This window comes from Vulpes lagopus, chromosome X, assembly GCF_018345385.1.
Source record: "Vulpes lagopus strain Blue_001 chromosome X, ASM1834538v1, whole genome shotgun sequence".
Lineage (NCBI taxonomy): Eukaryota > Metazoa > Chordata > Mammalia > Carnivora > Canidae > Vulpes > Vulpes lagopus.
The window spans coordinates 52,183,590-52,208,681 of NC_054848.1; the positions used below are offsets into that span (position 1 = coordinate 52,183,590).

A 25,092-nucleotide genomic window follows, 5' to 3' on the forward strand; every position below is an offset into this window, starting at 1 on the left:
TTCAATCTGCAGGTGTCTTTAGATCTAAAGTGAGTGTCTTGTAGGCAGCATATAGATGATCTAGTTTTCTTAACCATTCTGATACTCTGTCTTTTGATTGTTGCATTCAGGATGATCATTAAGAGGTATGAACTTAGTGCCATTGTGTTATCTATAGACTTGATGTTCCTGATGATGTTTTCTGGTCCTTTCCATTCTTTGCTACTTTTGTTCTTTTTTTCCATCCAAAGAATTCCTCGCGGCATATTTTTCCCATTCAGAATATTGAATAGTGCCTTCCACTCCGTTCTGGCCTACCAAGTCTGTGGATAGATCCACTGTGAACCTAATCTGTCTTCCTTTGTAGGTTAAGGATCTTTTTTCCCTTATTGATTTTATGATTCTTTATCTATGTATTTTGTGAATTTGACTATGATATGTCTTGGTAATTACCAGCTTTTGTTGAATTTAGTGGGAGCTATCTGTGCTTCTTGGATATTGATTTATGTGTCTGTCTCCAGATTGGGGAAGTTTTCAGTTATAATTTGTTTGAATAACCTTCTGTCCCTTTACTTCTCTCTTCATCTTCTGAGAGTCCTATGATAAAAATGTTATTATATTTCACTAATTTGCTGAATTCTCTAAATCTTCCTTCATGGTCCATTACTTTGCTTTTCCACTTCTTTTTTGCTTCTTTGTTTTGCACAATTTTATCTTCTATATCACTGATTCACTCCTCTGCCTGTCCATCCATGTTTTTATGGCCTTCATTTTTTAAAATTTCTTTTTATTGGAGTTCAATTTGCCAACATATAGCATAACACCCAGTGCTCATCCTATCAAGTGCCCCCCTCAGTGCCCATCACCCAGTCATCCTAACCCCCCGCCCAGCTCCCTTTCCACCACCCCTTGTTCGTTTCCCAGAGTTAGGAGTCCCTCATTTTCTGTCTCCCTCTCTGATATTTCCCACTAGTTTTCTCTCCTTTCCCCTTTATTCCCTTTCACTATTTTTTATATTCCCCAAATGAATGAGACCATATAATGTTTGTCCTTCTCCGATTGACTTATTTCACTCAGCATAATACCCTCCAGTTCCATCCACATCGAAGCAAATGGTGGGTATTTGTCGTTTCTAATGGCTGAGTAATATTCCATTGTATACATAGACCACAGCTTCTTTATCCATTCATCTTTCGATGGACACCGAAGCTCCTTCCACAGTTTGGCTATTGTGGACATTGCTGCTAGAAACATTGGGGTGCAGGTGTCCTGCCATTTCATTGCATCTGTATCTTTGGGGTAAATCCCCAGCAGGGCAATTGTTGGGTCATAGGGCAGATCTATTTTTAACTCTTTGAGGAACCTCCACACAGTTTTCCAGAGGGGCTGTACCAGTTCACATTCCCACCAACAGTGCAAAAGAGTTCCCCTTTCTCCACATCCTATCCAACATTTGTCGTTTCCTGCCTTGTTAATTTTCCCCATTCTCACTGGTGTGAGGTGGTATCTCATTGTGGTTTTGATTTGTATTTTCCTAATGGCAAGTGATGCGGAGCATTTTCTCATGCGCTTGTTGGCCATGTCTATGTCTTCTTCTGTGAGATTTCTGTTCATGTGTCTGCCCATTTCATGATTGGATTGTTTGTTTCTTTGCTGTTGAGTTTCATAAGTTCTTTAGAGATCTTGGGTTCTAGCCCTTTATCTGATAGGTCATAGGTCATTTGCAAATATCTTCTCCCATTCTGTAGGTTGTCTTTGAGTTTTGTTGGCTGTTTCTTTTGCGTGCAAAAGCTTCTTATCTTGATGAAGTCCCAATAATTCATTTTTGCTTTTGTTTCTCTTGCCTTCATGGATGTATCTTGCAAGAAGTTACTGTGATGGCCTCCACTTGTGTTTGTATCTCAGTTATAAGATTTTTAATTTTGGCCTGACTAGATTTTAGTTCTTTTATCTCTCTAAGGGATTCTCTAGTGTCTTCTATGCTTTTTTCAAGCCCAGTGAGTATCATTAGAATCGTATTTCAAATTCTACTTTAGACATCTTATATTGGTATTGATTAAGTCCCTGGTCATGAGTTCTACCTTGTGTTCTTCCTTGGGGTGAATTCCTTTATCTTGTCATTTTATCCAGGAAATAAAAGATGAGAAATAACAACAACAACAACAACAAAACAAACAACAAATAACAAATGACAAAACAAAAATGCAAAAAGGAACGAAAAATAAAAAAAAACAAGAAAAATCAAAACAAAACAAGAAAACCAAGAAAACATAGACAGTGAGATAGTGGTGTGTTTTGGTCTGCTTGTTAAAAGAATCTAGATCCCAATTTTAAATAAATAAATAAATAAATAAATAAGAAGTAGACTACATATATGAAATGTATATGCATAATTATATATAAGTATATATAATGTAAATATATGTTTTAAAAATTAATAACTAAAAAATTTAAAATAGGAATTGGAAAATACAAGAAAATAAATGTAAAAATAACAAAAATAAAATAAATAAAGAATAAAAGTAAAAATAAAGCCTGATTCTGTTTTCCCGAGAGCTAAAGCTTTGCAGCACTCTGTGATCAATAAACGTGGTGCTAGCTAGCTGTTTGTGCTGGTCTTCTGGGAGAGAGTGCTGCACTGATTTTCAGGCTGACTTGTTTCAGTGGAAATGCTTCTGTAGGACACAGGGGTGTGGCTCTGGCCTCCAGTAGATGGTGCTGTTTTCCCTCCTGAAGGCTTTCAACAATGATCAGTTGGATAAAAATGGCAGCGCCCTGCTATCTAGCCTTGTAGTTGAAAGTTTGTGTCCCTTACCCATCAGTGAGCCTGCACAGAAAAGCAGTGAATCTTCTATTTGTTTCCCCTGTTTCCATCTGAACCCTACATTCACCCTGCCCATGTCTGACCCCTGCCCATGCATCTCTGGTGCATGACTGAGTTTCAAAATTCCAAATTTCAAGGTAGCTCAGTTGGTTAAGCATCTGCCTTCAGCTCAGGTCATGATCCCTGCATTGGGTTTCTGTTTCAGTGGGGAGTCTGCTTCTCCATCTTCCCCTGCCTCTCTACCCCTCCACCCCCAGGCTTGGGTGGTCTCTCAGATAAATTTTAAAAATCTTAAAAAATAAAAATAGAAATAAAATAAGACAAACAGCTCTTAAAATGCTATAATACGAAAACAATCCAAGTATAAAGGGCAAAATATTTGAACAGACACCTCACCAAAAGCGACTTACACATGGCAAAAAAGCATATGAAAAGATGTTCAACATCGAATGTCATTTGGGAATTGAAAAAAAATTTGGGGGGCAGCAAAACAAAGTTTACTGAGCAATAGTATTGAGTGATAGTACAAAGCTCCCAAAGAGGGAGGGGACCCAAAAAAGGTTACCCAGAAAATGAAAATTATAATAGCAATGAGATAACAGTGCAGACCTATTAGAATGGCTAAAATCCAAAACACAGACAACAACAAATGCTGACAAAGAGAGCAATAAGAACTCTCATCCATTGATGATAGAAATAAAAAATGGTACAGTCACTTTGAAAGATAATTTGGTGGTTTCTTACAAAACTAAATTTACTCTTACCATGCAATCCAGCAATTGTGGTTTTTGGTAATTGCCTAAATTATTTGAAAAGTTATGTACCCAAAACCTGCTCTCAAATGTTTATAGCAGCATCATTAATAATTGACACATTTGTGGGGCACCTGGGTGGCTCAGTCAGTCAAATGTCTGCCTTTGGCTCAGGTCATGACCCCAGGGTCCAGGGAGGGAGCCCCACATTGGGCTCTCTGTTCAGCAGGGAGCCTGCTTCTTCCTTGCCCTCTGCCCCTCCCCCACTCATGCTCTTTCTGGCATGCACTCTATCTCTCAAAAACAAAGTCTCAATAATTGACAAAGTTGGGAGGAAGCCAAGATATCCTTCAATATGTGAAAAGATAAATAAGCTATGGTAAAGCACTAAAAATAAGTGAGCTACTAAGCCATGAAAAGACAAAGAACCTTAAATGTAAACAGCTAAATAAAAGAAGCTAATCTGAAAATGCTACATGCTGTATAATTTCTACAACAAAACATTCTAGAATAGGCAAATATATGGATCAATAGTTGCTAAGGGTTTGCAGGGTATGGAACGATGGAAGGATAAACAGGTGGTGCCCACAGATTTTTCTGGCAGTGACACTATTTTGCATGATAGTGTCATGCTGGATTCATGTCATTATACGTCTGTCAAAACCCACAGCCCATCGATTGTATCAATGTATCTCACTAATGCAAATATTGATAGTAAAGGAAACTGTATTTTGGGAATTAGGGATATATGGGAGCTCTGTACTTACGATTCAATTTTTCTGTAAACCTAAAACTGCTCTAAAAATAAAGTCTCTTAAGATAAAAAAAAAAGTGACCCAGGGCCCACCAGATTATTTTTAATTGAAAAAGTGCAAAAGCTGCATATTTGCTCTTTAGGAAAGTCACCAGGAATATCTATATAAAACACCAAACTTCTAGGACATTCCAGAAGCTTTCATTGTAAAGTCCTCCAAAAGAATAAAGTTTGGACTATGTCCAGGGTTCCAAATCCCCAGGTTTGGGGATTCGAGCGATACTCAAAGAACTCAGCATATAGTCATACTCATGGCTAATATTTACTTTAGTTAAAGAATATAAAGCAAAATCAGCAAAGGGAAAAGTACATGGGATAAATTCTAGAGGAAACAAAGTGAAAGCCTCCAAGTATTCTTCTTTATTACTGCCACACAGGACACATTTAATTTCCTCCAGCAACAAGTTATAACAACACATGTGAAATTTTGTCTACCATGGAAGCTCTTTAGACTCAGTACCCTAGGTTTTTACTGGGGGCTGAACAGAGGCACCTGCTGCTAAGCATATACCAAGATTCCCCGAAGAAAATAAGATGTTCAACATAAACCACATTGTTTGTACAGGCAGTCTAGACACAGTGAGTCACTCTTACCATTTAGGGAAAATTTTTTTTTTTTAATTTTTATTTATTTATGATAGTCACACACAGAGAGAGAGAGAGAGGCAGAGACACAGGCGGAGGGAGAAGCAGGCTCCATGCACGGGGAGCCCGATGTGGGATTCGATCCCGGGTCTCCAGGATCGCGCCCTGGGCCAAAGGCAGGCGCTAAACCGCTGCGCCACCCAGGGATCCCTAGGGAAAATTTTATATCTGTGTAAGAAACTGTTCACTAGCCAAGTCCCCAGATACCGGCCAAGAGCTAATCTTGTAGTCAGATTTTTCTAATCATAGTAGATTCAGGCCGATTATATTAACTCTTTTCTGCTTAGGAACATGACCCAGAATAGATGCAAAAGGAAGAAAACAAACATTTGTAGAAGGGAAATGTCAGACGACCCCAGATTATTCCAGTTTATGGAAGAAAAGTAGTCTTCACCTTTTCAATACTAACTATTCAGCAGTGAGGCTCCTGACTCATCAACCTGAAGCATCTCACATGATGTAATGGATATTCACCGAAGCACATATCAGGAGATTAGCTTCAGCTTTGTTGCAATCTGTGTAACCTTGGACAAGATGATTTCTAAGAACTTTCATAGATCATGTCAAAGACCTCATTCAATGGAGTATATCTTTTTATATTTGAACCTAAAATATCTCTATCTTTTACTGGATCTATTATGCAACACATGGATCTATCCATTAAAAAGTTTTATTTTTAAAGGTTTATATATTTTAGAGAGAGAGAGAGAGAAAGCTAGTGGTGGGGAGGGGCAGAAGGAGAGGAAGATAATCTGAAACAGGCTTCTCACCGAGTGCAGTGTCTGATGTGGAGCTCAGTCCCACGACCCTAAGATCATGACCTGAGCTGAAATCAGGAGTTGGCTTCTTAACCAACTGAGCCATCAGTTGGCATCAATGGCTCTCTGCCATTGAAAACAGTTTTACTCAATTAATTTCTTTCCTTCCTTCTCTAGACCCTCTCCCCTAGATCATTGCAATAGTTTCCTACATTGGTTTTCTTGCTTCCACTCTCTCTCCGGTCTAATTCATCTTACAACCTCAGACAGTTTAAGATTCCTAAAACAGAAATCCACTTATATTGCTTGTACTACCAAAATCTCTCAATCCTCCCAGGGCCAATAGAGTTCAATATAAACTCCTAAGCCTTTTACTCTATAATATGGCCTCAAGTTCCCTGATCCTATTTTGTCTTTCACTACTCTCCAATAGTAACGGAAACTGTGGTCAAACCATTGTCCAAATGTACACCATGTTTTCCATTCTTGCGACCATTTCCCTCCACATGAGAGGTCCGTTTCTCCATCTCTATCTGTCAAAGACTTTATTTTTTGTTGAATGGGCACAACTATTGTACCAAAACAAATCTCCACATCCAAATGTAAGCTTTTTATTCTCCAAATACCTTCCCACCTCTACAAGGACACCACATACACATTCATGTTACAGTATGTAAAAACTTCTACTTGTTAAAGTGTCATGTGTATTCTTATTTTAGCATTCTAATTATAAGCTGCAGAAGGACAGAAAGTATGTCTCATTGTCTTTCTAGTCTTGTTGCATCTAGCATAGTGCCTCTGGCATGTGATATGCATTCATGGAAACTAAGGAACACTATGGAATAATGGCGTATTTGAACTGAAGTCACTGAAAGTCCATTAAAATAAGCTAATGTTGGAATATCTTGGGAAAAATGTAGAAGATCTGCTCCTAATCTACCAAATACAGCAGTAGTTTAATTTTATCCTCACATGGATTCTGGAATCAGAAACATAGACTGAAAGGGACTCTAAAGATCATCAAGTACCATTCTCCTTTGACATATAGGGAAAATAAGGCAAAGAAAAAAAATTTTTCCAAAGTCATACCATAAAAGACAAGAAATAACAAGTGTTGATGAGGATGTAAAGAAAAAGAAACCCTCATGTACTGTTGGTGGGAATGTAAATTGGTGAAGCCACTGTGGAAAGCAGTATGGAGGTTCCTCAAAAAATTAAAATTAAAATTATCATATGATCAAGTAATTCTATTACTGGGCACTTATAAAAAATGAAAACACTAATTCAAAAAGATATATTTACCCCTATACTTATTGCAGCATTATTTATAGTAGCTAAGATATGGAAGCCACCTAAATATTCATTGATAGATGAATGAATATGGAAGATGTAGTTAATAGAATATTTTGCAGCCATGAAAACAATATCTTGCCATTTCTGACAATATGGGTGGCCCTGAGAAATATTAATACCATATAACTTTACTCACATATGGAATTTAAGAAACAGAATAAATGAATAAACAAACAAAAAGCAGAATTAGACCTATAAATATAGAGAAAAAACTCATGATTTGGCAAAGGGAAGGGGATAAAAACAATGTGTGAAGGGGAGATACAGAGAGATACAGTCTTCTGGTTATAGAATGAATAAGTCACAGGAGTAAAAGGCACAGCATAATGAATATAGTAAATAATACTGTAATAGTGTTGTCTGGTGAAATTTTAAACCTTACATTTTATTGCTTACATAAACAGTATTTGTATATTCAGTTATTTATTCTAAAGTCCAAAAAACAAACAAACAACAACAAAAGTGTCATGTGAAGGGGTAGTGGAAAGGGAGGTGGGCGGAGGGTTGGGGTGACTGGGTGACGGGCACTGAGGGGGGCACTTGATGGGATGAGCCCTGGGTGATATGCTATATGTTGACAAATTGAACTCCAATTAAAAAAAAGTCACGTGAGTTAGTGGAAGAGCTACATCAAGAATTCTAGGATCTTGCATACCAGGCAAAGGTTTTAACTGTTAGCACTATTATTATAGTTGTTTCCTGCTGAGGTAGGGCAGGAGGAAAGCCTTGTAATAGGAAGATGCCAATGTTACCAAGGCACAACTACTAATGGAAGGTGGGAACAGGCTTTTTTGAACATACCTCTTGTAACTGAGATTCTTTCTTTTTGGAAGATAGATGTAAGTGCCGATCCAGCAAGGAATAAAACCTCTCACCATCCTTCTCAAATTTTTTTTTCCGCTCCTAGATGTGGGAGAGAAAGGACACATTAAGATGTCTATAGCTTTTAATGCACTTTGCTCAGAACTGAGAAGAACGGATGCAGTGTCCAGTTTCATGTGTCAGGTTTCCAATTTCTCTAGCCTCTGAGAAGAACAAAGAAAGAATTTTCTTTTGCATTGATCTCAGCAGTTTTAATTTCCTCAAATATAGCCCTGAACCATTCCACCTATACAAATGGCAGTTCATATTAGTACAGCTGAAGGCTCTGGGAGCTGCTGCTAAGAAAATTACACTTAAAATGGGCCTGTACACTTGTTACTTTTTCTTCTTCTCAATATTTTTCTCATTTTTTCACATGCATGAACTACTCATTCAATTTTTTGAATGAAGAAGGAACACAGTGATGAACTAAATATACGCCTTTAAAAGTCATATACAATGCACTTAGACAGCCTAATAATAAGTAAAGTATTTCCAAGGCAATAGATACCTTGGACTGCCTCTATAAATGATGAGTTCTTTGGTACTGTTTAAGCATTTTAGTACTGTATATTAAAAGATGATGTTAAAAGTGAGGAAACAATCCCGGGAAGTACAGCTGGAAAGCAAAAGTCAAAAAGTTTTAGAGAGGATGGAGGAGGACTCAGCCATCATTCTCCTTAAATATGAAATTTAATTAAGTTCTCTCCCTAAGCACAACTGGAAGTCACACAGCTCCAAAGGAGCCATAACAATGCTCATTTGTCACACTCTAATACTCACACTCTGCAATCCTCTCAAAATCATACGGGAAAATTCATGTAAAAGGCCTGTGTTCTGTCATAGTAAATCCGAATTCACTGAGCACCTCAGTGTACCAGTTATTTAAAAAGGCACAGCAAGAGACACACAGATAAAAAGAAGGGAAAAAAAAGACCTCACCCATGATTTATTTCTAGAGGCAATCTGTTAACTAGGCAGAAAGCCAGGACAGAGCTCAGTGACCTCTGACCTGGAAGGAAAGTGCTTTTTACCAAAGGTAAAGTAGGGAGGAAGCTAACATTAACTGAGGCCTACATCAGGCTAGGCAATGAAGTAAGCATTTATAATACATTATTTCATTTAGTCTTCACAACCCTGAGAAATAGATATTGTTAAAGAAGTTAAGGTTCAAAAAAGTGTACTAACTTGTCCATGGTCACATAATATATAGATTTATTTGATTTTTTCCACATAGCCAAATAAAGCCCAGATAATCATGAGAGGAATTACATTCAGGAGGCCTATAATTAACCGGGAAACCTTGTGAAGAAAGCTCAAGTAGGTCTATAGCCATAGATCAAACTCATACCAAAACACATAAGATAGAAATTTTCACACAAAACATATGTAAGACAAACTCTTCCTTCAGCTGATGAATCTTTTTAAAGTAGTAGTTGTTTGAAGAAAGCTTTAGGGCCAGAAAATGCCAGTGACCTCTCTAGAAACAGGTAGAGTTCTGATGGTCACTTCCTCTAAATCCATTTTTAAAATAAAAATTATGAAATGTGATTCATATACCATAAAAATTCATCCTTTTAAAGTGAACAATTCACTGGTTTTTAGTGTATTTACAAAGTTGTGCAATCATCACTGCTAATTCCAGAATATTTTCATCACCTAAGAAAAACACTATATCAATTACCAATCATTTTCTCCTTTTCACAACAGTAGGTAAAAGAAGCCATAATTTAATTTTTATGTCTATGGATTTGTATATTATAGAAATTTCATATAATTCTATTCATATAATATGTGATCATTTGTATCTGTCTTCTTACATTTAGCATAAGTTTTTAAGATTCATATGTGTTGGGATGTCTGGGTGGCTCAACAGTTGAGCATCTGCCTTTGGCTCAGGTCATGATCCTGGGGTCTTAGGATCAGGTCCCACAGCAGGATCCCCACAGGGAGCCTGCTTCTCCCTCTGCCTATGTCTCTGCCTCACTCTCTGTGTCTCTTATGAATAAATAAACAAAATCTTTTTTTTAAAAAAAATTTGGAGGCGGGGCAAGATGGCAGAAGAGTAGGATCCCCAAGTCACCTGTCCCCACCAACTTACCTAGAAAACTTTCAAATCATCCTGAGAATCTAAGAATTCGGCCTGAGATTTAAAGAGAGAACAGCTGGAATGCAACAGTGAGAAGAGTTCGGCTTCTATCAAGGTAGGAAGACAGAAAAAAATAAAATAAAATAGCATCGAAGGGGGAGGGGCTCCCGCGAGGAGCCGGGGTTAAGGTTGGGCGGCGAGTGCCCCCAGGACAGGAAAGCCCAGGCTGGGAGAAGCAGGAACTTTACTAATCTTCCTGGACGGAAAGGTGATGGAAGGGAACTGGGGCAGGGTCCCAGGAGGGGCAGTGAAGCACCCACGTTCCCGGCGCCAAAAACAGAGGAAGTGCACCCTGAAGGAAAGCGCACCACACACCACGGGCCAAGCTCCCTAAAGGGCTAGAGTTCACGCCCAGCGCGCCCAGGGAGCAGCTCGGGTGGCATCTCAGGTGGCAGCTCCGCACAGTGGGGGTGGCACAGCCCCAGAAGCACAATTCCAGCAGCAGCCCCAGGAGCCCAAGGCAACGGGGGGACAAAGCCCAAGATCTGGTGCTCCCCTTGAGACAGGCAGAGGCCAGGGCACAAAGGACAGTGAGGATGCTCCTGCCACCTGGCGAACCGGAGCTGTGCAGATGAGCGACTCCCCAACCCCAGAGCATCCAGGTCCCTGTGGACTGGGAGAATGTGGTAGTTACTGCGGGAGGTGACACCAGGGCTGGAGAGCTGGCTGCACCCTCTGATGTTGGTCCTCCTGGAGTCACCTTGTACCTGGGACTAAGCAGGGGCCTCGCAGGATAAACAGCTCCCACTGAACCTTGCACCTGGCAGGGGGCTGGGCAGCTCCCCCAGGTGCACATACCTGAGAATCAGCACAACAGGACCCTCCTCCAAAAGACCAGCTGGAAAGACAGGGTAAGAGCAAGTTCCTGACCAAGCAGCACTGGAACGTTCTAGAGGAAGTCGAGGTACTTACAGTACATAGAATCAGAGGATACCCCTCCGAGTTTTTTGTTTTCTGTTTGTTTGTCCCCACCCCTTCTTTCCCTTTTTCCTTCATTTTTCCAGTACAACTCGTTTTTAACCACTCTGCACTGAGCAAAGAGAATAGAAGAAGGAACTCACCACAAAACAAAGAATCAGAAACAGAACTCTCTCCCACAGAGTTACAGAATATGGATTACAATTCAATGTCAGAAAGCAAATTCAGAAGCACAATTATAAATTTACTGGCGGCTCTGCAAAAAAGCGTAAAGGAATCAAGAGACTTCATGACTGCAGAATTTAGATCTAATCAGGCCGAAATTAAAAATCAATGAAATGAGATGGAATCCAAACTGGAGGTCCTAACAACGAGGGTTAATGAGGTAGAAGAATGAGTGAGTGACATAGAAGACAAGTTGATGTCAAGGAAGGAAACCAAGGCAAAAAGAAAAAAAACAAAGAAAAGATCATGAGGATAGGTTAAGGGAAATAAATGACAGCCTCAGGAGGAAAAATCTATCTTTAATTGGGGTTCCAGAGGGCACCGAAAGGGACACGGATCCAAAAACTGTATTTGAACAAATCATAGCGGAGAACTTCCCTAACTTGGGGAAGGAAACAGGCATTCAGATCCAGGAGATAGAGAGATTCCCCCCCAAAAGGAATAAAAACCATTCAACACCCCGACATTTAATAGTGAAACTTGCAAATTCCAAAGATAAAGAGAAGATCCTTAGAGCAGCAAGAGACAAGAGATCCCTAACCTTTATGAGGAGAAGTATTAAGTTAACCGCAGACCTCTCCACAGACCTGGCAGGCCAGAAAGGGCTGGTGGGATATATTCAGGGGCCTAAATGGGAAGAACATGCAGCCAAGAATACTTTATCCAGCAAAGTTCTCATTCAGAATAGAAGGAGAGATAAAGAGCTTCCAAGATAGGCAGAAACTGAAAGAATATATGACCACCAAACCAGCTCTGCAAGAAATATTACGGGGGACTCTGTAAAAAAAAGAGGAAATCCAAGGAAACAATCCACAAAACAGGGACTGAATAAGTATTATGATGACACTAAATTCATATCTTTCAAGAGTAACTCTGAACGTGAATGGGCTTAGTGACCCCAGCAAAAAATGCAGGGTTTCAGACTGGATAAAAAAGCAAGACCCATCTATTTGCTGTCTATAAAAGACTCATTTTAGACCGAAGGACACCTACAGCCTGAAAATGAAAGGTTGGAGAACCATTTACCATTCAAATGGTCCTCAAAAGAAAGCAGGGGTAGCCATCTTCATTTCAGATGAATTAAAGTTTATCCCAAAGATGGTAATAAGAGATGAAGAGGGACACTATATCATACTTAAAGGATCTATCCAACAAGGGGACCTAACAATCATGAATATTTATGACCCGAATGCGGGAGCTGCCAAGTATATCAATCAATTAATAACCAAAGTTAATACATACTTAGATAATAATACACTTATACTTGGTGATTGAATATAGCGCTTTCCACAATCAACAGATTTTCTAAGCACAACATTTCCAAAGAAACAAGAGCTTTAAATGATACACTGGACCAGATGGATTTCACAGATATTTACAGAACTTTACATCCAAACCCAACTGAATACACATTCTTCTCAAGGGCACATGGAACTTTCTCCAGAATAGACCACATACTGGGTCACAAATCAGGTCTTAACCCATACCAAAAGATTGGGATTGTCCCCTGCATATTTTCAGACCACAATGCTTTGAAAATAGAAGTAAATCACAAGAAGAAGTTTGGAAGGATTTCAAACACATAGAGGTTAAGGACCATCCTGCTAAAAGATGAAAGGGTTAACCAGGAAATTAGAGAAGAATTAAAAAGATTCATGGAAACAAATGAGAATGAAGATACAACCGTTCAAAATCGTTGGGATACAGCAAAAGCAGTCCTGAGGGGGAAATGCATCGCAATAGAAGCATCCATCCAAAACTGGAAAGTACTCAAATACAAAAGCTAACCTTGCACCTAAGAAGCTAGAGAAAAAACAGCAAATAGATCCTACACCCAGCAGAAGACAATTAATAAAGAATCGAGCAGAACTCAGTGAAATAGAGACCAGATGAACTGCGGAACAGATGAACAAAACTAGGAGTTAGTTCTATGAAAGGATTAATAAGATAGATAAATCATTAGCTAGCCTTATTAAAAAGAAGAGAGAAAAGACTCAAATTAATAAAATCATGAATGAGAAAGGAGATATCACCACCAACACCAAGGAAATACAAATGATCTTTAAAACTTATTACGAGCCACTTTATGCCAATAAATTAGGCAATCTAGAAGAAATGGACGCATTTCTGGAAAACCACAAACTACCAAAACTGCAACAGGAAGAAATAGAAAACCTGAACAGGCCAATAACCAGGGAGGAAATTGAAGCAGTCATCAAAAACCTCCCAAGACATAAGAGTCCAGGGCCAGATGGCTTCCCAGGGGAATTCTATCAAACATTTAAAGAAGAAACCATACCTATTCTACTAAAGCTGTTTGGAAAGATAGACAGAGATGGAGTACTTCCAAATTCGTTCTATGAGGCCAGCATCACCTTAATTCCAAAACCAAAGACCCCACCAAGAAGAAGAATTATAGACCAATATCCTTGATGAACATGGATGCAAAAATTCTCAACAAGATACTAGCCAACAGGATCAAACAATACATTAAGAAGGTCATTCATCATGACCAAGTGGGATTTATCCCTGGGATGCAAAGCTGGTTCAACACTCGTAAAACCATCAATGTGATTAATCATATCAGCAAGAGAAAAAACAAGAACCATATGATCCTCTCGATAGATGCAGAGAAAGCATATGACAATATACAGCATCCATTCCTGATCAAAAGTCTTGAAAGTGTAGGGATAGAGGGAACATTCCTCAGCATCTTAAAAGCCATCTATGAAAAGCCCACAGCCAATACCATTCTCAATGGGTAAACACTGGGAGCCTTTCCCCTAAGATCAGGAACAAGACAGGGATGTCCACTCTCACCACTGCTATTCAACAGAGTACTAGAAGTCCTAGTCTCAGCAATCAGGCAACAAAAATAAATAAAAGGAATTTAAATTCGCAAAGAGGAAGTCAAACTCTCCCTCTTCATAGATGATACTGTACGTAGAAAACCCAAAACACTCCACCCAAGATTGCTAGAACTCATACAGCAATTCGGCAGTGTGGCAGGATACAAAATCAATGCCCAGATGTCAGTGGCATTTCTATACACTAACAATGAGCCTGAAGAAGAGAAATGAAGGAGTCAATCCCATTTACAATGGCCCCCAAAAGCATAAGATACCTAGGAATAAACTTAACGAAAGAGGTAAAGGATCTATACCCTAATAACTCCAGAACACTTCTAAAAGAAATTGAGGAAGACACAAATAGATGGAAAAATACTCCTTGCTCATGGATTGGAAGAATTAATAGTGTGGAAATGTCAATGCTTCCCAGGGAAATTTACACAATTAATGCAATCCCTATCAAAATACCATGGACTTTCTTCAGAGAGTTGGAACAAATCTTCTTAAGATTTGTGTGGAATCAGAAATGACCCCGAATAGCCAGGAGAATTTTAAAAAAGAAAACCATAGCTGGGGGCATCACAATGCCAGATTTCAGGTTGTACTACAAAGCTGTGGTCATCAAGACAGCGTGGTACTGGTAGAAAAACAGACACATAGATCAATGGAACAGAATAGAGAATCCAGAAGTGGACTCTCAACTTTATGGTCAACTAATATTCGACAAAGGAGGAAAGACTATCCAGTGGAAAAAAGAGAGTCTCTTCAATAAAGGGTCCTGCAAAAATTGGACAGCCACATGCAGAAGAATGAAACTGGACCCTTCTCTTACACCATACACAAAGATAAACTCAAAATGGATGAAAGATCTAAATGTGAGACAAGAGTCCATCAAAATCCTGGAGGAGAACATAGGCAACACCCATTTTGAACTTGGCCACAGCAACTTCTTGACAGATACATGCATGAAGGCAAGGTTAACAAAAGCAAAAATGAATAATTAGGACTTCATCAAGATAAAAAGCTTCTGCACAGCAAAAGAAACAGTCAACAAAACTAAAAGACAACCTACAGAATGGGAGAAGATATTTGAAAGACATATCAGATAAAGGGCTTGTATCCAAGATGTATAGAGAACTTATGAAACTCAACAGCAAAGAAACAAACAATCCAATCATGAAATGGGCAAAGGCATGAACAGAAATTTCACAGAGGAAGACATAGATAGACATGGTCAACAAGCATATGAGAAAATTCTCCGCATCACTGGCTATGAGGGAAATACAAATCAAAACCCCAATGAGATACCACCTCACACCAGTGAGAATGGTGGAAATTAACAAGACAGAAAACAACAAATGTTGGAGAGGTTGTGGAGAAAGGGGAACTCTTGCACTGTTGGTGGGAATGTGAACTGGTGCAGCCACTCTGGAAAACTGTGTGGTGGTTCCTCAGAGTTAAAAGTAGAACTTACCTACGACCCAGCACTGCTGGGGATTTACTCCAAAGATACAGATGCAGCGAAACGCCAGAACACCTGCACCCCAATTTTTATAGCAGCAATGTCCACAATAGCCAAACTGTGGAAGGAGCCTCGGTGTCCATCGAAAGATGAATGGATGAAGATGTGGTATATGTATACAATGGAATATTACTCTGCCATTAGAAATGACAAATACCCACCATTTTGTTCAACGTGGATGGAACTGGAGGGTATTATGCTGAGTGAAATAAGTCAATCAGAGAAGTAGTAACAGTATATGGTCTCATTCATTTGGGGAATATAAAAAATAGTGAAAGGGAATAAAGGAGAAAGGAGAGAAAAATGAGTGAAAATATCAGTGAGGGTGACAGAACATGAGAGACACCTAACTCTGGGAAACGAACAAGAGGTAGTGGAAAGGGAGGTGGGCGGGGGTTTGGGGTGACTGGGTGATGGGCTCTGAATGGGGCACTTGGCAGGATGAGCACCTGGTGTTATGCTATATGTTGGTAAATTCAAATCCAATAAAAAAATAAAAATTTTAAAAATTAAATAAAAAATAAATAAAGATTCGTGTGTGTTGTAGCAAATATCAGTTCTTCATTCATTTTTCATGGCTGAATGAATAATATTTGATTGTATTGTATACCACATTTTCTTAATAAATTCATCATTTGATGGGCATATGGGTTATTTCCATTTCCTCAGTAGTTATGAGTAATGCTGCTGTGAATATTCATGTACAAGATTTTCTGTGGCATATTTTCAATTCTTTTCAGCATATATATATAAGCAGTGGAATTGCTTAACAATATGAAGTCTTCTGATTCATGAACATAGGAAATGTTTCTATTTATCCTTCTACATATGTAGATCTTACTTAATTTTTCTACTAATGTTTAACTTTTAAATGTATAAATCTGGGAGGGGGCAAGATGGCGGAGGAGTAGGGTCTCCAGGTCACCTGTCCTCAGCAAATTACCTAGAAAACCATCCAATCATCCTGAAAACCTACGAATTCGGCCTGAGATTTAAAGAGAGACCAACTGGAACGCTGCAGTGAGAAGAGTTCGCGCTTCTATCAAGGTAGGAAGACGGGGAAAAAGAAATAAAGACACAAAAGGCCTCCAAGGGGGAGGGGCCCCGCGAGGAGCCGGACTGAGGCCGGGGCGAGTGTCCCCAGGACAGGAGAGCCCCGGCCCGGAGGAGCAGGAGCTGCACCAACCTTCCCCGCAGAAAGGGGCTCCCCGGGAATTGGAGCAGGATCCCCAGAAAGGCGGGGACGCCCTCGGGCTCCCTGGGACAGTAACAGAGGAACTGCGCCCCGGAGAGTGCGCCGAGCTCCCTAAGGGCTGCAGCGCTCGGCGGGACCCGGAGCAGCTCGGAGGGGCTCGGGCGGCGGCTCCGCGGAGGGGGCTGCGCGGCTCCCGGAACAGCTCGGAGGGGCTCGGGCGGCGGCTCCGCGGAGGGGGCTGCGCGGCTCCGGGAACAGCTCAGCGGCGGCGGCTCGGGCGGAGGAAGAAGCTCCGCGCGGAGGGGGCTGCGCGGCTCCGGGAACAGCTCGGAGGGGCTCGGGCGGCGGCTCCGCGGAGGGGGCTGCGCGGCTCCGGGAACAGCTCAGCGGCGGCGGCTCGCGCAGAGGAAGAAGCTCCGCGCGGAGGGGGCTGCGCGGCTCCGGGAACAGCTCGGAGAGGCTCGGGCGGCGGCTCCGCGGAGGGGGCTGCACCGCCGGGAGCGCGAATCCAACAGCGCAGGCCCCGGAGCACAGGGCGCCGGGACACAGCCCAGGATCCGGCCTCCCCCGGGACAGGCAGAGGCCGGGAGGGCCCAGGACAGCAAGGACGCTCCTGCCTGGAACTGAGCAGATCAGCGGCCCCGCCCCGGAGCCCCCAGGCCCTGCAGAAGGAGAGCCCCGGAGCTACTGCGGGGGCTGACTCCAGGGTCCCAGAGCTGCCCCCGCCACTGTGGCTTCCTCCCGGGGCCTCACGGGGTCAACAACCCCCACCGAGCCCTGCACCAGGCAGGGGCAGAGCAGCTCCCCCAAGTGCTAACACCTGAGAATCAGCACAGCAGGCCCCTCCCCCAGAAGACCAGCGAGACAGACCAGTTCCAAGGGAAATCAAGGGACTTAAACTACACAGAATCGGAAGATACTCCCCCGTGGTTTTTTTTGTTTTTTGTTTTTTTGTTTTTGTTTTTTTTTTTTGTTTTGTTTTGTTTTGCGCTTTTTTTTTCTCTCTTTCTTCTTGATTTCTGATTGCTTCCCCCACCCCCCCTTTTTTCTTTTTTCTCCTTTCTTTCTTTTTCTTTCTTTTTCTTCTCTTTTTCCCCTATTTTTTTCTTCTTTCTCTTTTTTCTTTTTCTCTTTTCTTTCCTTCTCTCTCTTTTTCTCCTTTTCCCAATACAACTTGTTTTTGGCCACTCTGCACTGAGCAAAATGACTAGAAGGAAAACCCCTCAAAAAAAAGAATCAGAAACAGCCCACTCTCCCACAGAGTTACAAAATATGGATTACAATTCAATGTCAGAAAGCCAATTCAGAAGCACTATTTTACAGCTACTGGTGGCTCTAGAAAAAACCATAAAGGACTCAAGAGACTTCATGACTGCAGAATTTAGATCTAATCAGGCAGAAATTAAAAATCAATTAAATGAGATGCAATCCAAGCTAGAAGTCCTAACGACGAGGCTTGACGAGGTGGAAGAACAAGTGAGTGACATAGAAGACAAGTTGATGGCAAAGAGGGAAACTGAGGAAAAAAGAGACAGGCAATTAAAAGACCATGAGGATAGATTAAGGGAAATAAATGATAGCCTGAGGAAGAAAAACCTACGTTTAATTGGGGTTCCCGAGGGCGCGGAAAGGGACAGAGGGCCAGAATATGTAATTGAACAAATCCTAGCTGAAAACTTTCCGAATCTGGGAAGGGAAACAGGCATTCAGATCCAGGAAATAGAGAGATCCCCCCCTAAAATCAACAAAAACCGTTCAACACCTCGACATTTAATAGTGAAGCTTGCAAATTCCAAAGATAAGGAGAAGATCCTTAAAGCAGCAAGAGAAAAAAAGTCCCTGACTTTTATGGGGAGGAATATTAGGGTAACAGCAGACCTCTCCACAGAGACCTGGCAGGCCAGAAAGGGCTGGCAGGATATATTCAGGGTCCTAAATGAAAAGAACATGCAACCAAGAATACTTTACCCCGCAAGGCTCTCATTCAAAATGGAAGGAGAGATAAAGAGCTTCCAAGACAGGCAGGAACTGAAAGAATATGTAACCTCCAAACCAGCTCTGCAAGAAATTTTAAGGGGGACTCTTAAAATTCCCCTTTAAGAAGAAGTTCAGTGGAACAATCCACAAAAACAAGGACTGAATAGATATGATGACACTAAACTCATATCTATCAATAGTAACTCTGAATGTGAACGGGCTTAATGACCCCATCAAAAGGCGCAGGGTTTCAGACTGGATAAAAAAGCAGGACCCATCTATTTGCTGTCTACAAGAGACTCATTTTAGACAGAAGGACACTTACAACCTGAAAATAAAAGGTTGGAGAACCATTTACCATTCAAATGGTCCTCAAAAGAAAGCAGGGGTTGCCATCCTTATATCAGATAAATTAAAATTTACCCCGAAGACTATAGTGAGAGATGAAGAGGGACACTATCTCATACTCAAAGGATCTATCCAACAAGAGGACTTAACACTCCTCAATATATATGCCCCGAATGTGGGAGCTGCCAAATATTTAAACCAATTAATAACCAAACTCAAGAAATACCTTGATAATAATACACTTATACTTGGTGACTTCAATCTAGCTCTTTCTACCCTGGATAGGTCTTCTAAGCATAATATCTCCAAAGAAACGAGAGCTTTAAATGATACACTGGACCAGATGGATTTCACAGATATCTACAGAACTTTACATCCAAACTCAACTGAATACACATTCTTCTCAAGTGCACATGGAACTTTCTCCAGAATAGACCACATACTGGGTCACAAATCGGGTCTGAACCGATACCAAAAGATCGGGATAGTCCCCTGTATATTCTCAGACCATAATGCCTTGAAATTAGAACTTAATCACAACAAGAAATATGGAAGGACCACAAACACGTGGAGGTTAAGGACCATCCTGCTAAAAGATGAAAAGGTCAACCAGGAAATTAAGGAAGAATTAAAAAGATTCATGGAAACTAATGAAAATGAAGATACAACCGTTCAAAATCTTTGGGATGCAGCAAAAGCAGTCCTGAGGGGGAAATACATCGCAATACAAGCATACATTCAAAAACAGGAAAGATCTCAAATACAAAAGCTCACCTTACACATAAAGGAACTAGAGAAAAAGCAACAAATAGACCCCACCCCCAGCAGAAGAAGAGAGTTAATTAAAATTCGAGCAGAACTCAATGATATCGAGACCAAAAGAACTGTGGAACAGATCAACAGAACCAGGAGTTGGTTCTTTGAAAGAATTAATAAGATAGATAAACCATTAGCCAACCTTATTAAAAAGAAGAGAGAGAAGACTCAAATTAATAAAATCATGAATGAGAAAGGGGACATCACTACCAACACCAAGGAAATACAAACGATTTTAAAAACATATTATGAACAGCTGTACGCCAATAAATTAGGAAATCTAGAAGAAATGGACGCATTCCTGGAAAGCCACAAACTACCAAAACTGGAGCAGGAAGAAATAGAAAACCTGAACAGGCCAATAACCAGGGAGGAAATTGAAGCAGTCATCAAAAACCTCCCAAGACACAAGAGTCCAGGGCCAGATGGCTTCCCAGGGGAATTCTATCAAACGTTTAAAGAAGAAATCATACCTATTCTACTAAAGCTGTTTGGAAAGATAGAAAGAGATGGAGTACTTCCAAATTCGTTCTATGAGGCCAGCATCACCTTAATTCCGAAACCAGACAAAGACCCCACCAAAAAGGAGAATTACAGACCAATATCCCTGATGAACATGGATGCAAAAATTCTCAACAAGATATTAGCCAATAGGATCCAACAACACATTAAGAAAATTATTCACCATGACCAAGTAGGATTTATCCCTGGGACACAAGGCTGGTTCAACACTCGTAAAACCATCAATGTGATTCATCATATCAGCAAGAGAAAAACCAAGAACCATATGATACTCTCATTAGATGCAGAGAAAGCATTTGACAAAATACAGCATCCATTCCTGATCAAAACCCTTCAGAGTGTTGGGATAGAGGGAACTTTCCTCGACATCTTAAAAGCCATCTACGAAAAGCCCACAGCAAATATCATTCTCAATGGGGAAGCACTGGGAGCCTTTCCCCTAAGATCAGGAACAAGACAGGGATGTCCACTCTCACCACTGCTGTTCAACATAGTTCTGGAAGTCCTCGCCTCAGCAATCAGACAACAAAAAGACATTAAAGGCATTCAAATTGGCAAAGAAGAAGTCAAACTCTCCCTCTTCGCCGATGACATGATACTCTACATAGAAAACCCAAAAGCCTCCACTCCCAGATTGCTAGAACTCATACAGCAATTTGGTAGCGTGGCAGGATACAAAATCAATGCCCAGAAATCAATGGCATTTCTATACACTAACAATGAGACTGAAGAAAGAGAAATTAAGGAGTCAATCCCATTTACAATTGCACCCAAAAGCATAAGATACCTAGGAATAAACCTAACCAAAGAGGTAAAAGATCTATACCCTAAAAACTATAGAACACTTCTGAAAGAAATTGAGGAAGACACAAAGAGATGGAAAAATATTCCATGCTCATGGATTGGCAGAATTAATATTGTAAAAATGTCAATGTTACCCAGGGCAATTTATACGTTTAATGCAATCCCTATCAAAATACCATGGACTTTCTTCAGAGAGTTAGAACAAATTATTTTAAGATTTGTGTGGAATCAGAAAAGACCCCGAATAGCCAGGGGAATTTTAAAAAAGAAAACCTTAGCTGGGGGCATCACAATGCCAGATTTCAGGTTGTACTACAAAGCTGTGGTCATCAAGACAGTGTGGTACTGGCACAAAAACAGACACATAGATCAATGGAACAGAATAGAGAACCCAGAAGTGGACCCTGAAATGTACGGCCATCTAATATTCGATAAAGGAGGAAAGACTATCCATTGGAAGAAAGACAGTCTCTTCAATAAATGGTGCTGGGAAAATTGGACATCCACATGCAGAAGAATGAAACTGGACCACTCTCTTTCACCATACACAAAGATAAACTCAAAATGGATGAGAGATCTAAATGTGAGACAAAAGTCCATCAAAATCATAGAGGAGAACACAGGCAACACCCTTTTTGAACTTGGCCACAGTAACTTCTTGCAAGATACATCCACAAAGGCAAAAGAAACAAAAGCAAAAATGAACTATTGGGACTTCATCAAGATAAGAAGCTTTTGCACAGCAAAGGATACAGTCAACAAAACTAAAAGACAACCTACAGAATGGGAGAAGATATTTGCAAATGACATATCAGATAAAGGGCTAGTTTCCAAAATCTATAAAGAACTTATTAAACTCAACACCAAAGAAACAAACAATCCAATCATGAAATGGGCAAAAGACATGAAGAGAACTCTCACAGAGAAGACATGGACATGGCCAACATGCACATGAGAAAATGCTCTGCATCACTTGCCATCAGGGAAATACAAATCAAAACCACAATGAGATACCACCTCACACCAGTGAGAATGGGGAAAATTAACAAGGCAGGAAACCACAAATGTTGGAGAGGATGCGGAGAAAAGGGAACCCTCTTACACTGTTGGTGGGAATGTGAACTGGTGCAGCCACTCTGGAAAACTGTGTGGAGGTTCCTCAAAGAGTTAAAAATAGACCTGCCCTACGACCCAGCAATTGCACTGTTGGGGATTTACCCCAAAGATTCAGATGCAATGAAACGTCGGGACACCTGCACCCCGATGTTTCTATCAGCAATGGCCACAATAGCCAAACTGTGGAAGGAGCCTCGGTGTCCATCGAAAGATGAATGGATAAAGAAGATGTGGTTTATGTATACAATGGAATATTACTCAGCAATTAGAAACGACAAATACCCACCATTTGCTTCAACGTGGATGGAACTGGAGGGTATTATGCTGAGTGAAATAAGTCAATCGGAGAAGGACAAACAGTGTATGTTCTCATTCATTTGGGGAATATGAATAATAGTGAAAGGGAATATAAAGGAAGGGAAAAGAAATGTTGGGAAATATCAGGAAGGGAGACAGAACATAAAGACTCCTAACTCGGGGAAACGAACTAGGGGTGGTGGAAGGGGAGGAGGGCGGGTGTTGGAGGGGAATGGGTGACGGGCACTGAGGTGGTCACTTGACGGGATGAGCACTGGGTGTTTTTCTGTATGTTGGTAAATTAAACACCAATAAAAGTTAATTAAAAAAAAAATAAAATAAATGTATAAATCTTACACATTTTTTGTTAATTCATACCTAAGTACTTCAATATTTTGGTGCTACTACAAATGGGAGTTTCTTTTTTTTATAATAAATTTATTTTTTATTGGTGTTCAATTTACCAACATGCATGGTCATGCTTGCCTCAGTCCCAGTGTGGTGGGGACCCTCTCCCAGTGCTCATCCCGTCAAGTGCCCCCCTCAGTGCCCGTCCCCCATTCACCCCCACCCCCCTGCCCTCCTCCCCTTCCACCACCCCTAGTTCATTTCCCACAGTTAGGAGTCTTTATGTTCTGTCTCCCTTCCTGATATTTCCCACACATTTCTTCTCCCTTCCTTTATATTCCCTTTCACTATTCTTTATATTCCCCAAATGAATGAGAACATACAATGTTTGTCCTTCTCCGATTGACTTACTTCACTCAGAATAATACCCTCCAGTTCCATCCACGTTGAAGCAAATGGTGGGTATTTGTCGTTCCTAATGGCTGAGTAATATTCCATTGTATACATAAACCACATCTTCTTTATCCATTCATCTTTCGATGGACTCCGAGGCTCCTTCCACAGTTTGGCTATTGTGGACATTGCTACTATAAACATCGGGGTGCAGGGGTACTGGCGTTTCATTGCATCTGAATCTTTGGGGTAAATCCACAACAGTGCAATTGCTGGGTTGTAGGGCAGGTTTATTTTTAACTCTTTGAGGAACCTCCACACAGTTTTCAGAGTGGCTGCACCAGTTCACATTTCCACCAACAGTGTAAGAGGGTTCCCTTTTCTCCGCATAAATGGGAGTTTCTTAATTTAATTTTCAGATCATTTAATAGTGTTTAGATATACAATTTATTGCTGTATATTGATTTTGTATCCTGCAATCTTGGTGAACTCCTTTACTAATTCAAATAGTGTGTGTGTGTGTGTGTCTGTGTGTGTGTGTGTACAATTTAGGATTTTCTACATATAAGGTGAAGTAATCTGTAAATAGAGATAGTTTTACTTCTTTCTTTCCAATCTTGGCTAATTATCTTGGCTACAACTGCCAGAACAATGTTAAATAGAAGTGTCAAGAGTGCATATCCTTGTCTTCTTAATAGTAGAGGGAAAGATTATACCCTTTCACTATTATGTATATGATGTTAGTAATGGGTTTTTAAAAATATTTGTCATTTATCAGGTTGAGAAAGTTCTATTCCTAGTTTGTAATAATTTTTATCATGACAGGGTGTTGGATTTTGCCAAATGCCTTCTTTGTGTTGAGATGTTCATGTAATTTTGTCCTATAGACTATTAATATAGTATACAGTACTGATTAATTTTTTGGTTTTTAAATGTGCCATGCATTCTAGAGACAAATCTCACTTGGTTACAATATATAATTATTTTATATGTTGTTGGATTTGATATTCTTGTATTTTGCTAAGTTTTTAGATCTATACAGTAGTACACCCTTATCCACAATTTCAGTTACTAAAGTCAACCAGAGTCTAGAAGAAGATGATCTTCTTCCTGACGTAACATCAAGTCAATAGTAGCCTAAAGATATGTCACAATGCTCGTGTCATTCATGTCACTTCATCTGATCACAAAAGAATTTTATCATTTCACATTATTACAAGAAGGGAAGAAGGGTTAATAGAGTACAAAAAGACATTTTGAAAGAAAGGAAACCACAATCTTATAACTTTTATTTTAGTATACTGTTGTTATTGTTCTGTCTTATTTTTAGCTATTGTTGTTAATCTCTTACTGTGCCAAATTTATAAATTAAACTTCATCATATGTATTTATGAATAGGAAAAAAATATATATGTAGCTTGGTACCATCCATGGTTTCAGGCATCTACTAAGGGTCTTAAAATGTATTCTTCATGGATAAAGGGGAGCTGCTCTATTCAAAAGACATACCAGCCCATAGTCATGATTTCTTGTTATGACTTTGGTTTTGATATCAGGATAATTGCCTTATAGATGATTTGGGAGGTATTTCCTACTTTTCTATTTTTGGAAGAGTTTGAAAAAGATA

The 25,092-nt window shown here is 40.2% G+C and overlaps 1 protein-coding gene across 4 annotated transcripts in view; it reads right to left on the reverse strand.

Annotated features, from left to right (window-relative positions):
- The window catches only part of OPHN1 (oligophrenin 1), a 555,959-nt gene that overhangs the window by 199,207 nt on the left and 331,660 nt on the right, over positions 1-25,092 (reverse strand). For all 4 annotated transcript variants that reach the window (XM_041741146.1, XM_041741144.1, XM_041741142.1 and 1 more), the window contains exon 6: positions 7,927-8,028. In XM_041741146.1, the coding sequence (XP_041597080.1) occupies positions 7,927-8,028 (102 nt within the window). The remainder of the gene's footprint in view (positions 1-7,926; positions 8,029-25,092) is intronic.